Source organism: Temnothorax curvispinosus, unplaced genomic scaffold, assembly GCF_003070985.1.
Source record: "Temnothorax curvispinosus isolate PA1 unplaced genomic scaffold, ASM307098v1 QBEX01007781.1, whole genome shotgun sequence".
NCBI classification, from domain to species: Eukaryota; Metazoa; Arthropoda; class Insecta; order Hymenoptera; family Formicidae; genus Temnothorax; species Temnothorax curvispinosus.
Window position 1 is genome coordinate 426,060 of NW_020217561.1, and position 19,407 is coordinate 445,466.

Sequence of the window (19,407 nt, forward strand, 5' to 3'; positions counted from 1 at the left end):
GAATGTGTGCGTGAAAAGCGAACAGATGCAAAGAGAAGAAAGAAAGGGGAGAAGAAAGGAGAGAAAAGTAAAGGAGAGGAACGTAGTTCTTGTGTGTACCGCATGAGAGTTGAGTTTTACGCGTGTTTAATCTGGAAATGGATCGCCCGAGAATACGCTTCTATGAGGCGAGTTGAAGAGGCCGAGCAGAGAAACAGACGCGGAAGAAAGAGAGAGAGAGAGAGAGAGAGAGAAAGAACAGCTGAAATAGACTATTTCGTCATCTCTCTCTCTCTCTCTCTCTCTCTCTCTCTCTCTCTCTCTCTCTCTCTCTCTCTCTTCCTCTTCATCTACCCTTCTCCTTGTTTTTCCGTCCCTTCGTGCTCTTCCTTTTGCCAAGTCGCACGACATGAACTGGCCAGCAAACTGCTAGGAAACGCGCGAATAACTTCTTGCGATCGCGGTTCATTACGCAAATTACACATTTGTACAGGACATTGAAAACAAGATACGTATAATTTAACTACGCAAGTTGTAATTCTCAAGGAGAAGCAAGATCTCTTCTTCCACACACAATTATGCATTTTTAGTTTTTCACGTTAATCAAGCCTCAAGTTTAAATTAAACTAAAATTTATTTAAAATAAATCAAGAAAAACATAGCGGTCTCGCAAACATTTGCGTGAAGTTCCATCCGTCAAAGTCTTGTAACTCACAATATCTTTTCGCGATTACAATATCCCCAATTGCGAGTTTTCCTATAAAAGACATACTTCAAACTTGAAAAATCAGTACAAAATTAATGACACTTTTGCGAAAAGCTGATGTGCTTTTCCTTGTTATACGACCAATCTCTATATGCTTACCGAGAAAGTCTAATGTAAGATAATAATACGAGGAATGTATACTTGGGCGAACATATTGTCGGTAGGTAATACATAATTCAACATGCGCAGTATCAAGAATGTAGTTTCCAAAACGAACGACGTTTATTCTTCACAAGGTTCACAAGCGAAGAGCGCAATTTTGCCAAAAAGGAATGATAAACCGCGTCATATATCAGCGTAATGAAACAACTTAGTCTTTTTCACACCCTTCCTTGCTTCTCCTTATTTAATCGTTCGTTATCGCGAATGAAAATTTTACGCAGCGTCACCAACTCGAGTTGCGTTAAGGGATCGTGTCCAGGAAAACGCTTTTAGGGCATCGTCTTCGGCATGGAGAAACATGAAACCACCTTGTCTTACGGGTTACGGAGAATGGACTATCACACGCATCTCGTTTTTCTCTCACGCAGCATCCGTCGCCCATTATCAGCGCAGATGGCCTTTTAAATTCTCTAGCGAAGAGACTCTTCGAGAGACTAATTCGTTATTAATAAAACAATATAACGTGTTCATTCCATTTCCTTGCTTTTTTAACATTAATATCATATGCTCAAATACGTGGGAGTGTATGTGTCGATGTGGGAGAATGTACATCTTTTGTCTCACTAAACATCTGAATTATGCATTCGCATTGGCTTCCATTTGTTGCTTAATAACGCATCAAAATGATCTATCTCGACAATGGTTTTCTCAAAATAAATGACATAAATCGCAGACACATAGCCATGCTAATTTAACAGGTAAAATGTGGCCGTTCTCAAAATAAAGCCGTGAGTTGCGTCGATATACCGCGCTCGACGCACCCGCTTATCCGCAGGAAGCTTATATATCATACTAATTATTTATATTTCATACACACCAGAGCACAAGTACTTGCAGCCCACAACGTGTACGCGGTATTTTACACTCGCGATACGTCGTCATATATACAGTGTACACGGTGTGCAGACTCTATTCGTGCGCGGTCCAAGAACGAAAGAAGTATATGCTATAACTTCGAGGTTGTTTTAAGTTATTTGATAATTAATAAAAAATAATATTATCTGACTCACATTTATTAAATAATTTCTTTATATGATAATACTATTTTTCACTTTAAAATTGTAAAATAAAATTTAATAAAAGTCGTACGTACATTATGTTGCTACGTTAAAAAAAAAAGTTATTAGTAGAAATTACCGATTATAGTTAGAATAAATTATTTATATCGTAATTATATATTGTTAATTAAAACACTGTTTATTTCTCATTTAAATAATATTTTTCAAAGCCTTTCTTGTAACTCTATTATTATTTTATTACTCGAGAAAAAATTTATTTCAACTTTGATGAAACAAGCACTTAACCTTCGACTCATCAATTCCCTTAAACTCTAGTTAAAGACATTGACGATCCATCAATCTTCACGAACGAAACAGATAACATCCGTTGAATCTTTAACGGTCCCTTAAATGCAATTTTTCTTGCCTCATTGACGTCTGTTAGCGCTGATGCTTGTAAATCATAACAAATCATTAAAAATTGATGGATTGTCAGTTTCAATATCATTAATACGAATTTTAAAGCGGGCTAACTGAGACAAATTAAATAAATATTAATGTAGCAATTAAGTCGCGTAATTATGGGCTAATTTTTTTCAGTGAAAAATTAGAAACTAACGGAAAAATCGCTGCGTATCTATTTAAGTATTAAAGTTTTCATACAATTCTATTTTCATAGAAAATTGACATATTAAATCAAATGCTTTTTTGTATACTGGAAACGCAGTGAGCGTTCTGTTTGTGTCACATACAAATTTGATAACTAGCTTCTAGTTTAACGTTGCGCTCAATAAACATGACACATACAGCTGTAGTATAAAACGTTTGCTGCTAACGAAAGATATAGTACACCCTTTTTTTACATTGGTAATTTCCAAGCTCGTTAAGGCTGCGAACGTGTGCGTCATATAAATTTGATAACTTTACATGTGAGTTAAAAATAGACTTGATATAACATGGCAATTATGGCAGTTATGAAGAATGACGGTTGTATCAAGCATGGATATATTTATATTTGTTATAAACGTATCTGTATCATTTTCGCGCAATTTTTTTGCTTTTTTCCTTGACATGATATGGATTCATTACATTGATTACATGATGTGGGTTCATAGTAGTTGTTTCATTGAACGTTGAATTTCCTGTTCCTTTGCGATTTATAACTTTTCTTAACAAGCGCCGGGTACGGATTGTTCGACAGACAGCGATAGTTTATTCCGTGACGGGAAAAAGGGATTGGACGGAAAAATTTCTGTTGATGTTGTGCGCCATTAACAAGATCGCATTTCGCCAATACCGGAAATCAAAAAGGGCGAGGCATTGAAAGCCGCAAGGGTGGGCTTCTCGATTTTATGTTTACGACGGTGTGAGAAGAGAAACCATCGAAAATCTCCCTAAGGCTCCCTTAAGGATGCCGAATACTCAAGCCACGGCAATCGATCGACTAAAACCCGCCATTATATTATTGTACACAAAGGAAGTAGTAATATGAGTAAGATCATTATGATTATAATGCTAATTATATTACGAACGTAATTGGACTTCAGCTATTTCAATGATATGTACTAAAATGTTATCATATATATATATTAACTGCATTCGATTAATAGCTTAACTACTGACTAATTTGCTTGAAATGTGTCTGTTCCTGTTGATTATACAATTCAGTAAATTCTATAGAAATTTTTCAAAATGGAATATAAATAATTAAGGATGCCGAATATTCAAGTCACGGCAATCAATCGACTAAAATCCACCATTATATCATTGTACACAAAGAAAGTAGTAACATAAGTAAGATCATTATGTAATTATGATTATTATGTAATTATATTATTATAATTACGATGTTATATTTGTTCTTATTATATATTAAAACTTTTAATATATTTTCGAGAGAAAATCGTAAATTAAAAAAAATATTCATTAATCATGTTTGCATATACTTATAAATTTCGCGGATAAAAAAGATAAGAATCGTTATAATAAATTAGAGAAGAAGATAATCTTTTATTTCTGCAGTCTCCCAGCTCTTTTCGTGGATAGCTACATTCACTATCCCGTTCCTTGATTTCTGCCCGTAATATATGAGATTTTTTTTATTTCCCGTTCCTTCCGCAACTGTCTGATGTAGGTGCCCCAGTTTCGACTTATATTCATGCCGGCTGTACTCCGTATATCCGGCGCAAAGGGCGAGTGAGTTAAGCCGTTAGTAACAGATGCCGCAACCCGGCTGTATCGGTTTAATTCGTTGGCGCGATAACCAGAACTTTCCCGGAGACTCAACGGGATGCGTCTTCATAAACCGCGGGCCATAAACTTTCCCGAATTACGATTACAAAGTGACTAATTCCCTTTCCGCTTCCGTGCCTTCTAATTACGTTTGTGTTTCCCAAGGAGTCCCGAGTCTTCCTGGGAGACCTGAATCAACAGTCTCGAGCGAAATCTTAACAACCCACATAATTCTAATTCCGAACTCGTCAACGCAACAATAATTTTTTTTTCAGGCATTTGATATAAATTGCTAAGGTGACATGATAATATATTATTGGAATATTTCATATATATTTCTGATAAAATATATCTTATTAAGTTGTTCGTACATATGTCTACAGATATTTTTTAATAATATTTCACTATCATGCCAAAGAGATTGTACACATGTAGGTATCAAAAATATCAATTAAATATTCCATGATACAATGGTATACAATTGTAATATACAATTATGGCAAAATAATCCATCATACATAATACTATAACAATGAGAAAGATGTCATTTTAGTATGTAGTCATTATGTATGAGTGAAAATATAGATCATGCTACCAGAGCAGTTTGTAAAACATATTTTACCCTTAAACGCATTTATAATAATTTTTCTGTATACATCTTTATCAGTATGCTATAGTATCGTAAATGGTTTAATAACGTTTATTTCAAACATACATGGAATACGGTAATTGCAATATTTCTGGACAAAACAGTACATGTTTCAAGCATGCAACACTGTTCCAAGAGAAACAGTACATATCCCACTGAAATATTCCACACATATTTCACATTGCGGCAAACAGAGATTTCAGAAATATTTCTTCAGGAATATGAATGAAATATTGGAATATTCCAATTTGGGAATGTATATAGAATGTCGCTACGGCAATTAGGTCAAATCGAAGAACTCGAACCTACAAGTGTAAAGGATGATGCAGGGAAAAACGCGGGTGAGGAATTCTTTTGAACCACGCATGTCCAATGACGTTGATAGGTTGGGAGAGAAAGGTAGTATAGACGAGATAAGGTGTAAGCGGGGTAGACGGTTTGTATTTCAAATTTAAAAGCATTCGACAATAGACGCTTCTCGTATTGTTGACTCACTTGAGAAAGAGAGAGCAAAAGAAGCAAGAGGGAAGGAAAGTGTACGGAAGTGAAAAGAGTCGGCCGAAGAGAACGACGACTGAGAACGAGGAGAGGGATAGCTCAGAGTTTTGTGAGGGACTGCAGACAATTTCCGCAGGGCTTAGTGGCTTCGGGCTCTCCAAATAAATTATTCCGCGGATGAGCGACGCTGCTTATTTTTCAGCGTTTTCCGAGCCACCGCTTGAAACGTACGCAAGGCGTTTAAAAAGCATCGATCGAAAAAGGAAAAAAAACGTAAAAGAACGGAGAAAGCGCGAGAGGGAGAAAACAGAAAAGCAAGTTTTATTATACCTTTAAACAAAACCCATTTAGACACGCAATATTGAAGAAACTGGTTTACATTATAAAATATGTGTGAGTTGTTTATTTTGGAAGTGACGAAAGTTTATTTTAAACGAAAACCTTTTAAATATTAACGATATCTATTATTTAATGCAGCAACTTATTTTCAAACTACGCTTATCGAAATAAGTAGATCGTATACGCATGTTTGCAACACAATAGTATTTTACATTAAATAAGTTAATAATGAAGTCTAGGAAACAGATTGCGAAAGATATTTAATCGTTCTCAATGCGCTACATCTTTAAAGTATAAGAAGCAAAAAAATGAGACCGATTTTGTGCTCTACCCATGCTTCAATCTATATACGTATAAAAACTGATACTATGAGTAAGTATTGCAATGTCATTACGAAAAATATCGATTCGTAATACTATCTTTATGAAAAAGCTCGTTTAACTACATTACAACATTGCAATCAGAGTTTGTGAGAATTTCAATTTGCGTAAGTATAGAAAATTGCACTCACAGAAGTATCGGAAAACCGCGTTTCAGCATGATATCGATTTATCGTTTCGGTTAATTCCCGACGAAACATATACACTTTAATACGCACAATCCCGCAAGAATTTTATTTCTCCGATAACCTCGATAAAAATATCCGATTTTATTTTCTTTTTACTTTATAGTTAATGTAATATTTCCTCGAAATTGATAACAAGTCAGCGTATTTATACAAATCTTTCAGCTGCTGCGTATTTACACACAGAAATAAAAAATTTAATGTTAAGAACCTGTACGAATTTCAACCGTATTAAAAAATGTAAAGAAAATGTTAATTAATATCAGATATTAAAAATTTAGCGACAAAGAGTAAGGTAAAGGTACCAATACCCGGACATATACCTATATCCGGACACCTTTATTATTTATAAGTATAACGCGAATTAAAATCAAAGATAAAAGTATTTTTTCTTATAATTTGAAATTTCAGTTATAATATCCAAGCGTTTATTTTCATAAATTTATATTTTTTTAAAGGTATCCAGGCACGGATACGTGTCCAGGTATTAGTACATTTCCTATGCTTAAGTGTCCGGGTATTGGTACCTTTACCTTAATGTTTGTGATAAAATAGAATTGCCAAAATTTTTCTTATATAATTTTTCTCCGTCAAAAATAATTTCAATTGATACATTTAGACAGAATTTTAGTTTACAGCTCTGCTACTAATATTTGACAATAAAATAAAAATTGAAAATTTTTTAATAGTAAGTGTACAAGTAAAAGTTCTGTATTGTCAAAGAAACAAAGAAAGCCGAAAAAAATAAACATCCTAGTGTTTATAACGTTCTTTTTGGTAGTAAAACTAGTGTATTTCAAAAAGGGTTAAAGCCCGTTCTTCTTTAAGGAAGAAAGGAAGTCGGAGGATGAGGAAAAGGACGAGACACTCGTCTGCCACGTGCTCTCATACGATACGTTTCTAAAGCGTCGAGACGTCTGAAGGTATCCAAGAATGCGGGCCATGCAGAGAGTTCTAAAGAGCTTCCACAATTTCGCGTGCATCCACCCTTAGAGGTTCTTTCCCTCTTGCGATTTCCTTCTTAAACCTCATCACCCGCATCTGTTCTTATCCTTTATATCATGTCAAGTCACCTTTATCACATTTATGGTGTATCATACAATTAGGATTTATTTCTTTAACGCGTAAGTTAATATTTTTAAATATTCATATTAATATGAAAAGGATATCGATCTTGATATTAACAGAAAATTTAAATTTATACTGCTTGAAATAAAATCATATTTATTTAAAAAATTGAAGAATAGTCACTATCACAACAAATATTAAAAAAGAAAGAAAGTATATGGCGCAATAAACGCAACAAAATTCTGATTGATTTTAATTTAAATATAAAAACTTTTTTTTCTATAATTTTTATACATTTCTTACCGCACAATAATTCTTCTTGCAATTGAAAACTGCTTTCTTATAAATAAATGAGACTTACAATTGGATCTTTATAGAGATTAGTTTTTCAAAATCTTTGATTATATTATCTTCTTTTTAAAGTCCTCGAATTTCTTTCTTTTCTGATTTGCATTACAAAAAATTTCTGCGAATTAAACAAGGTCATCTTTTGATCACGTGCAAAAACTGAAAGATTATTTAAGCAAGATTTATTCGAAACACGTCAGAGAATGAAGTATCATTATTCGTGTGCTCCTTCGAAGCTTAATTCATCGAAAATGCTTGATTTTTAGCCGCTTTCAACTCAAAACCGCGTTACTGTAATAATTGCTATTCCCCTAAGTTCGTAATCTAATCTACAGTTCTGCAGAGAGTCTGCACTGCTGAATTTCTATGAGAGAATGGAGAACAGCCCCGCAACCTCGTATTATAGATACAGTGCCAGCATTACGGCAAACACGCGCGAGTACAGCCGATTTGGCTACTTCCGCTACGCCTAGCCTGTCGAAACCAAACGGGACGCAAACGAGGACGCGCACGTTCGACCTGCGCATTTTTTAATCAGCATCCGGCCCGATTAAGCGGAATCTGTTGGCTATTCTGATCGGTTAGCATTGTGCGGTGGGTGCTTACGCGGCACATTGCGAAAATCATTGTCCATGCCAGATGGAGAGAAACGTCTGGTGTATCGACCAGCAAAATCGCTCTTGCGTGAACTAACCCGCGCTGATTTTCGATGTTATATAATCAGAATGACCCAAGTGTCCGGCTCACGTTCATGGAAACTTTGCTTTTTTCTTTAAATCGTGTATATTTTTAATACAAGATATAATTGTAAGATTCTTTGCATGAAATGTATCTTATATGTATTTTATAAAATTCGGGATGTTAATTTAATCAAGATTATGTAACTAGTACACTGAGAAAAAAAAATCGTTGATTCAAAGAAATATTATTTGATTTAACTAAATGCAGCGGTCACGGGCTGTCAAGCTAACATTTGTTAATTCAAAAAATATTATATTGAAATAAATTCAGAATTTCTTAATATTACTCACGTATATTTGATTTAAATATATTAATATTTGCATTAAACAAATCACTACAACTAAACGAGTTTAGTCAAATTAACGACATTTTTTTCTCAGTGTATCTTCTTTAATCTGATTGAACACAAAATCTATTATTAACATTCACACTTATAGCTATTAAACATCCGGTTCCGACTGGATTTCAGTTAATATTTCTATTCTATTCTAGAAAAGTTCACATGTGTGAAAACCGAAGCAAACAGAAACTATACGACAACTACACTTGCCGGTAGAATATTTCGCTCCCGTCTAATTTTATTTATATTCGCGTGTTAGCACGAGTTAAAGGCTTCCCGCATTCGTTAACGCGGGCGGGGACGAAGGCCGCACTAATTAATGCGGCGATACTTGTCAGTGAATCAAAGCAACGGCCCTTCCCCGCGTTTGCATTCCTTGTATGTTCCTCGCCTCTTCCTTTTTCCTCGGTGAGAGAGAAAGAGAGAGAGAGAGAGAGAGGTGGAAGCGAGGGGAAACGGGCAGATAGAGTGCTAGAGGGTGAGGACATCTCATCCCTTAAGAGGAAGCCTTAATAGGATGCGCCGGCGGTTGCCCTATACGCGCGATATTCTCTTCCCGCTATCGGGAAGGTGTTAGCTTCCGGATCCGTGCATTCGCAATTTGCATTAGCCGGAGCGAATTACGCGAAATTTATGCGAGCCGAGGATACAGCCGGGGTTGCCCTCGCTTAAGCGTATTCGGGGCCACTTAGGCGGCCGCTCCGGCGGTGGAGTCGCTCTACTTATGGCGCCGTGGACAGCTAATGTCCGCAACTATTTCTCTCTCGCCGTATAACCCGCGCTTGCCGTCTTACGATATTATTCCACGAGCATTGTGTCTTGTCCACCGAGAAGGAGAGAGAGAGAGAGATAAAGAGACGAAGGGTGGCGCGTTTGCCAAACGACTATGTCGGCCCACGATTAATCGTCGCACCCGCCACCGTCGCGTCGGCATCGCGTTCCGCTCGATGCCGTTGAGCGTTTAAGGTGTCCCTTAGGAAAAGGCGAGAGAACCGATAGAGAGATACGCCATCCTCTTCGATGAATTGAGATAAAATCTTTCACAAGTGAGAATTCAATCAGTGACGCAATTGGCCTGACATTGAAAAGTTTTTACGGCACCGCGTATAAAATCGGTTTTATCGTTTTTAAATGTGAGACGCACGTATAATTCAAAATTGAAGTAAGTTGTAATTTTATCATTGTTCTGGCTCACGTCTCTTGAGTTAGGTAGATAGATATAATTCTCCTATATCAAATTCAAGAAACTATATAGTTATTCTTCTGAATATGTTACCACAATTTATTAAAACAGAGAAAGATCTCGTTATGTGTGACGTCAGATTTTTTTTATACTCATAAACGCAAAAATGTTAATGTCTTATGTGCTATTTGATTTACAACTAAAACTTGGACATGTCAGAGTTTAAACAAAAAGAGAAAAATTTTATTTTTCAATTAATCCAAAACAGGCTTTTTTGCAACAAAAATTCAATTTTAAACCTGATAATCTAAATTGAGATTAATAAGTCGCAACAGACATACGTCCAACGAATTTATTCATTTCAGGAAATATAGATAAATTAATTTGTCTGTATAACTTTTTTCGGGACATTCAACGAAGACGGCATTTCGTTAATAACTGAACTAACTATTCATACAATTGCGACATGTAGATAACGAATAATATGCCTGCACTGAAGCGAATGGGACGATACAACGTTTGACGCTAAATTAATGAAGTTTCAAACGCGAATAAAATTTTGCTCCCGAAATCGATGATACAGATGTTATGGACTGCAGCTACCAATCGGTTTGATCAATCGACTCGCAGCATGCTCTTTCAATTATCTCGGGACGGCAGCTCCGATCGGACATGAAAATTAATTGCTCGCGTGACGCACATTTGATCACGGCAATTTGTATCTTTTTTTTTTAATAGCTACCTTTTTCCGCGGAGTGACTCTTCGTCTTTCGTGGTAAGCACAATGTTTATGATTGTCAGGGATATCGAGAGAAATCGTCCTTTCTAATTAAGTTAGGGCAAATTACAAAACGCTAGTAAACGCAGATTCTTAACACACACACGATTGAATAATTTTATAAGTTACAAAGTTATTAGATTATATAAAGCAGACTTAATTAATAATTATTAGAATATTTCGCATACAAGATTGTGAATTCGCATTCAATAGTACCGCACAGTTAAGAAATTAACAGTTAGAAAGATCAGAAACTTTAATTCGGGACCTGATTGTGCACTGTTAGAATTAATCTGGTATAATAGAATGTGATGATTACTCACTTTCTTGCCGTCCAATTCGTGATTGCCCTGCGCCAGCACTTTGTCTACGCTCGCAGGATCTGCGAATGTGATGAATCCGAAGCCCCTGCAAACAAATGAAAGGAGGATGTTTAATATGAATGTGTGCTCGTCACTCGGAACGTTACAGCTGCATTCCGACATTTACTGTCAGTAATAGTTTAAAGAAAAGTATACATTTTCAGTACGGAGAGTGAATATCGAAATGCAGCCTAATTAAGCAAGCATTATTTGCTGATAATAATAGTATTTCTATCGTGAGCGCATACGAAGATTGTATAGTACAGCGGCACACGTTGCAAGATACATATCTCGATGTATCGCATACATCAAAGCGCGCGATCGTAAAAAGAAAGCCGGTCGGGAGCATAATATATTTCTGTATTAATTCATTCTCGTAAATCGCGAGATACGATATTATTAATTCCCTGAATAGAGTAATTTCCGCCCCTTTTATTTCCGCGATTAAAAGTAGTCATTAAAAGATAATGGATTACTGCCGGATTTTTTCTATTTTACGGATTAAAAATTACGCCAAAAGAAATCACTTCGAAAAGAAGCTTCGAAATACTCGTGATATATCATGTCGGTTTGATTTATCGCAAGCGTATCTACTACAGCATTAAGTTAAGCTGAGATTAACGATGGATTAATTCCTTGCGTTGTCTCCAACAACGAGATCAATATTTTATATTCCAGTTATAGAACATATGCTAGTTTATTATAGAAATAATAGTAAACCATGCAATACTGGAAAAATTATCTTAAATCATATATGATTATAATTATCATGGATTGAGAATTTTTAGATTCATTAAAATGACAATATTTGTAATAATGTTTCTTACATAAAAAAATTAGACACTCAACGGTATAGTTGATAATTTATCAGAAACCTATGTAAATTCGTAGAAGCCGCCGCGCCGACGACATTAAAAACTGAGGGATTAAAGGGAAACGAATATCACGCCTGGCATAGTCCGTTGCGTCATAAATTTTACGCGGGACATCCGTGTACACACGGATATATTAAAAGACAGAGTTCGACGCCGTGAGCTAAGGGGGTGGATGCCGCCGGCCGATCCCACGAACAAGGGATGAGCGATACGACGATACGAGGGAATGCAACGCGCCGAGAGCCGGACGCAAAGCGGTTTGCATTTTTCATGCCGGGGCCGCCCCGGCAGTTATTGAAAATATTTACATGTTATTTATGGGGCACACATGCTTCAAGAACCAAACGCGCCACCATGCTACCCCCGTCGATTCTCCCCCGCGTGCATGCACTCTCTCTCTCCTCGTCCAACTTTCGCACGCAAACCCCTTCTTTTTTACCTCTTTTCCTTCGACTGCCTCCCTTTTTCTGTTTCGCTGTTCCCTGCGGAACGGCGCGTATTCCGTCGCCGCTCCCTCTCTTATATAGCTCCTTCATCCGCTCCCGAGGAGCAACCCCCCGGACCTGCCGGCAACGTCTCGAAAATTCTACAAAACGTTTCACGCCTCTCTTACTACTTCCGCTTCCTTCCCACCGACGAAACAACGAATACTCGTATGGATTGAATTTTTGATGGAACCGACCCCTCCGGGCCCTCGATTCACCCTCTTCAACCATCCCGCTTTCCGTCGCCGCTTTCCCTCACTCACGACGTTCGGCGATTCTCGTGCGTCGAGTGCGAGCTGCATTAGAAGCATCGCGGACGACTTCTTTCTATATCGATTTCTTCGGGCACGCGATACCATCTCGAACGAAGTCGACGATAAGAAGGGGTGCGTACGTAAGAAAAGTAGAAAGAGTGCGGCAACGCGTACATTTGCGTACGCGAAATCGGAAGGTAGTTGATTGTTATTCCGCGTCAGTAACATTCGAAAAGGGCACAATATAATGCCTCGTGTTTCCACGTGACGTTGAAAAAAAGCTAGTTTCTCTCGTCGTTCATTTCATAACAGCGAATTGCAACAACGACCACAGTTATTGCAATATCGCTGTGTCAACATACACGACACGTATACATGAGTATACGAGATTGTGCTTTTAGTAAAAAATTTTGCTCTTTGTCGTATCCTTTCACGTTTTCTTAATTCTCAATATTTATTCCGCAAATGTATAAATGTTTCCTAATAAAATCATTAAATCATGCACATTGCGCTTAATACATACAAGATGTTCCAGAATTTGCAACAACAATTTTTTATCTATTGATTCTGCGGACCAATTTATAAAGTCGATTTTTCTTTGGCTACAATACCGAGAGTGATTGCAAGTTCCCAATATTTCCAATATTAAATATCTTTCTAATACTGCCGATTGGCTAAAAAATTGACGAAAGGCACAATATACGTACAATATACGTCTCGATTTATATACTATTTATAGCATCCATGATGCCGTCCGACATTAGTGTGTTTGCGATTTGCTCACACCGCTACGATGGCTATAGACGTGCCGAATTTCAGGAGATTTTTTGCAGCACGCACGGCCGGAGCGACAATCGTGGCAAACGAACGGCCGCTGAATCGGCAGTCGTCCAATCAGCATTAAAACGCCAAACAACACGAGCGAGAACACCACGGGCAGTTCGTATTTGCATACAACGAAACAAGAGTTCGTCCCCGCTCCCCCTCCTCTCTCTCCTCCCTCTCTCCTTCTTGCACTCTCTTTCACGACGCATTTATGACGATGTGCGCGCAATGTACCGAAATCATGAACAACAGCCTCGGAAAGCCGCCGCGCGAATAATTCATCCTTTTTCCGCTGAACACCACAGCGAAATTTCATTAGAATTCCAATGATTATTCGCCAATGATCATTGAAAGATTGTTAATTGGATCTATCATATATAATGCTAATATAATTTGCGTAGCAAAATTATGCATAAGACTCACGCTTTTTGATCGCTCATGCAAATGTTTCATGATTTCATCATTATACAAGATATAAATTATTATATAAAATTATTTTATATACAAGGAAAACTCACAAAATATCTGTCGTAACGTTTATTCATTTATCTTCAAATACGTTTCGTTATTAAACAAAGTAAAATTATAATGCTTTTTTGTACGGAAAGATTTAAATTGTCGCATTTTGCCGTGAAAATTTTACGGAATGTAATATCGTAAATACCGTTGGACTTAATTAAAAAAGAAGAATTAAACACATAGATTGCTTAGTAACGCTATTACGTGCAATCTTCATTCCGCATTCCTGACTAAACTCGGTTCCAGACTCGCGGATATTCGATCTTAATTTACGGTAATTATTCAGCAACGTAGGACGAGAAAAATCATATCACGGCGAGTTACGAATCTTATGACGTATATCAGAGGAGTCGAGGGGCCACTCAAGAGTCACCCCCGGGATAAAGAAGGGATCTATCGTGAATCCAACGCGCCATCGGGGCCCCGCCACCGCGCCACTCGTCACCCCCGGCCATTGTACGTGAATAATCTATAAAAGGCTGAGTAGAAGGATGGCGGCTGACGTGTCCCTTGTCTACTTGAGCACGGTTTCCACGATCCTCTACTTTTCATTCTGCCCCCTCGTCCTCCTACTCCGTCTCCGCCGCTCGACCACGGTCGCTTCCTTCTCACTCTATCTCTGCCGACTTAACCACCCTCCGCCCGGTCTCATCGCCCTTTTCGCATGCTTCCCCGTCCCAGCTACGGAAGGGTGCCACACCGGGCTGACGCGGTGCATTTGTTTGTCACGGTCTCTCTTGTCCCGCCACAGAATCGGAACGCTTCTCCGTTATACGCGAGAGCATCCTAAACGCGTGCCGCGAGAAAAAATCCCAGTCAAAATCAGGGTAACGCATCGCGTCGTGAAGCATCTCAGAAGAGTTCGATAAGAAAAACGTACCTTATGAAAAATTGTAGAGATGTCTATCCGAATTTATGAGGATATTCGAAATATTTATGAGGTGCGTGTTCCAAACTAAAACTGTGTTAAAAGTGTCCAGCTAACTTGTTCGTGTGTCTCTCGATCCTGCGCATATCCAGTCGCACCACCGAAAAACTAAAAATCACGTATTAACCTACTAAACAATTGGTCCTTCGAGCCGGATTTAAACCAGCGACCTATAGATTTATAATAATATCAGCATACGCTATATATGTCAGTGTGTGCACCAATAATGTTGTAATATAATCTCCGAAAATGGTTTTATATATACCGGTTTAACATATACGTATTTACACGTCGCAGATAAAGTCACGAGACATGAGAAAGGAAAATAATAAAATGCAAAGTAAATCAGCTCAACAGAGGTCGCGCATATCTTATTCTCGTATCGCGTCGAAAGGCTACGCTCCCAGCTCGAGGATTTACCACGACGTAGGATAAGGCTGCAAGACCAGAGAAGAGGAGACGCCAGTATTAGGTGTATTTATGTAGGCGGTCTCATTGCGCGCGAACTTACTGTAAGTACCGGCAGTTACTTAGCCCGACAGTTTCTGCTATTGCAGCCGACTGCGATATACCCCGGCCCGGGTCGGGTCGTAGCTTCGTAGCTGAAGCCAGTTACGGACCTAGTTCGGCGAACGCACACTTTCCTCGCATTCCACCAACCATCGTTCCAACGCCGCAATTCGGAGTCTAGAAAACGACTCTCCTTTTCTCTGCCCGTTAACCCTTCTCGTCTCGCTCGCGCTATAACGTTCACCACCGCGTCTCGCCCCGGAAGTTTCATCCACCATGCGCTTGCTGCTTTGTCGCACCAACAATATGGTAACTGCTCTTTAACTAACCGCCTTAATCCGCTTTCCTCTCGGCGAGATGAAGACAATCAGCACCAACGTCGAGGTGAGAAACATGCGAAACTCGCCGCGAGCTCGCTGATCTTCCGACTCGTGTCGCTTTTCCTACCATATATCTCTCTTTTCGCGTTTACCTGAAGCATTGTGCCGCTGAACAAATCCTTTTTGTTTTGTTTTGTATAAACTTATGCAGAAATTAAAAAAGACGGAAAGATTCCCTTCAATTCTCATTTTATTCATCTTCATGTGTCGTTGAATAAAAATGCTTGCATATGTGTCTTTTCGTAACAATTTATATTTATAAAAAGTTATATTTAAACACAAAGAGAAAAAGAGAAATAACCGCAATTTTATTAATTAATTCAAAGAATGATAAATTTATTATGTATTCAAGTATCTATATGTATATATAAATACATAGATGATATGTATTCATTTATTTCATCAGTCACAATAAAAGAAAATAACAAATTTAATTAAGTAACATTGCGACATTCTAAGATGTGAAAGCGCATTTTTACACCCGTAATGTTCCCTTTCAATTCTCCAGCAGGACAATAGCTTCTCATTTTGCGCCCGTAAAACTGCTCTCGCAGAACTTCCGCCGCGACGTGGATTGAAATGTTTCCACGAGATTAACTTAACCGCATAATAATTCCGGATACAAGCTGTGCGGCTGCATTAAAAGCGTCGCCAGTCACACACTCACCGCCATTACGACGGTATATCGAATCGAATTACGACCAACTAGTACCAAGGAACGCGTTAAGTCGAACGACTTTTATATAGGTTTTTGTTTTTTTTTCTCCTCCTCTATGTAATCTTCTTCCTCTATCTTTCCACCTATCTTCCTTCTATCTCTCCCTTTTTCCACCTCTTCCACTTCTCTCTATCCCCGCCGCCTTAATGACCGGCTGAATATTTATAAAGCTGACATCGTCTAGGTGGCCGGTAGCAAGGCCGTGAAAGCCACCGCGTCCCATGGAGTCTCATTGTAATTGCCCTGTTCTTCTTGACTTTTCCTTGAAACGGGATCCCGTTGAATTGCATTATGCAAATCGCAATCTCCCTAAGTCAGCCCGCCCGGTCGCCGCGGGCTGCGACCAGGCGAGACGTTTAAGCCGAGAAGGAAAAACGCGAGGAAAAATCTGCTCAATAGCCTCCTCGCTGTGGTCGACGCGATAACGATATCCGCAACTGCAGTCGCTCGCTAATGATAAGGTGATAGCATTTGTACGCGCGACAAAATCGTATTACATGTACCAAAAAATATCTTTGCGCCTCTATTTTATAAAATTATCATATTAAAACCTCCTTCTCCTTATAATTATCTCTGTAAAAAAATTGACTAAGTAAATAATTTTTTAAAATGTTTTACAAATAATTGCAACAAACTCTCTTTTCATCAGTACTTGCAAAAAATCGCGTTATCTGTTAAACTCTTTATTTTTTTGCGATAAATATGGAAATAATATGTGCTACAATTTCAGCAGTGTCGCTTTAATTAATTTTGATGGCTGGCTTATAATTGTAATGACAATTTAAATAGTTAAATATACATTACATAAAATATCACATTTACTTTCACAATTATTTTCACGATTTATATTTTTCATAGTTATAATTATAATCTAGAAAATGTTTATTGGGGTGTATTATCCCTAAGAATAATGTATAATTCCCTAAAGATAAAAGGGTTAAGGTCACGTAGTGGACAAAAAACAGAAATAATAAAAATTCGCAACATTCTTGCCAAATGTCGAACACAATTTTATAATTTCATCGCGTTTTTAATTCGCGACAACTTTTTCTTTCCGCAGCGGCGCCAACGAGAAACGCGAGGTACCACGGGGAAAGATATGAATATTCATCGAGCATTTAGGCCGCGACGTAACTCAATTAGTGACGGAATTATTGTCCTCCGCTCGATGGAAGGACGAGAACAAGCCAGAACGAAGAGAAACCTAGTCCGCTCCGTCTGATTTGTCTGTGAACTTCTTGGGTCACGCTCGAGCGTGATTTTTAATCCTTTTGCAGGCAAAATTTCTGCATTTTATTTAGGAGAAATGACCTATGTAAATGACAGAAGCTTAAAAAAATAGTTGCTCAAACCACAAAGATTATAAGCTATAAACATGAAAAGTTCAAAATAAATTATTTTCTGGTTATCAATGCAGATTCTTGTGATAGATATGTCGTGGTAAAGTATCCTTCTTTCTCAATCACTTTATAATTATAACTAATTACGCTAGAATTAATGAAAATTTCATGGTATCGTTCATATATCATTTTCGTTTAATATTTGTTATCTTGCTATTCAATTAAAAGAATTCTAATGAGTACTTAATTATGTTATGATCTTATTAGAAAACTGCAGTGTATGCGTTGTAATAGCTTAAAATCCACAATTTATATTTTATTTTTATATAAAATCTCAATAATTTAAATATCTATAATAAATTACATCCTTCAGAATTTTTACGACAAATTGAATATATTGTTTATTAGATATTAACATTCCATACAATTGAACGTTAAATGAAAAGGACTTAATTTCAATTGATGCAGCATCTCTTCTTCAATAATTTATTCATGTACAAAAGTGATTTTTATGTAAAATTTCAATAATATAAATAAATATATGACAAATTACATCCTCCTTCATTTTATTCAAATTTTTATGACAAATCAAACATAATTTTCTATTATTAACATTCCATACAATTGAACGTTAAATGAAAAGGACTTAATTTCAATTGATGCGGCATCTCTTTTTCAATAATTTATTCATCCACAAAAGTGATTTTTAAAACATTTTTGGTTAGCTATTTTGTTATCGAAGAAATGTTTGATACGGCCTTTCACGTTCGCCTCCCGATGGATAATTTATGTTGAGGCGTCATAATGGCTCGTCGTGGAGCTGGAAAATTAATTTCATTCGCGGATTGTCACGCACACACCGCAGTCCAGTCCATCCCTTTCAAGTCTTGTCCATCGTACCACACTGGAATTCGTTAATATTCATGACCGTGGGGAATAACGCTTATCTCACAGCGCTGAAATAACTCGATAGGGCGCACTGATCCTGACTTGGCATTTTCTAGCATCGCTTTTTCGGCTCTCCTTTCATAAAAGACTTTAACTTTAGTTTGCTCTCTATTAATATGAATTGCCGACTATCATAATAATTTACATCAGATGGTGATGGGATGAGCTTAACAATGCCGTTATATTTTAAATTATTTATTAGAAATTTTAATTCCAACACTTAGCTTTTAACATATATTTTTGATCCAATTTTACATACACGATCATAACTTGACCATTTTTATACGCGGAGAACTTTTTTTATTTGGAACTATTTTCCTGTATAATTGAAGTCATAATAGCATTGTAATATTGTAACGATTATAAGTATTATAATAATTATATTACATCAATATTAACGCCCAATAATAATTCTATATTTCATACTATTTAAATATCATATAATTTGATAAATATTAAAAAGATAAAGATACAAATTAATAAAATTTTTTTTTCGAAAAGCATTAAATTTATTTTCTTTGTTCATATTATCTGGTATTTGAAGATTGAACATAAAACGGTACAAAGCATAAAAGCACTATCAAAAATTCACGACTCACTTGATTAGCAAAGATAAC

The 19,407-nt window shown here is 37.1% G+C and overlaps 1 protein-coding gene across 7 annotated transcripts in view; it reads right to left on the reverse strand.

Moving 5' to 3' along the window:
* Window positions 1-19,407, reverse strand: part of LOC112457462 (RNA-binding protein Musashi homolog Rbp6) — a 585,496-nt gene that overhangs the window by 237,224 nt on the left and 328,865 nt on the right. For all 7 annotated transcript variants that reach the window (XM_025020537.1, XM_025020534.1, XM_025020536.1 and 4 more), the window contains one exon: window positions 10,970-11,054. In XM_025020537.1, the coding sequence (XP_024876305.1) occupies window positions 10,970-11,054 (85 nt within the window). The remainder of the gene's footprint in view (window positions 1-10,969; window positions 11,055-19,407) is intronic.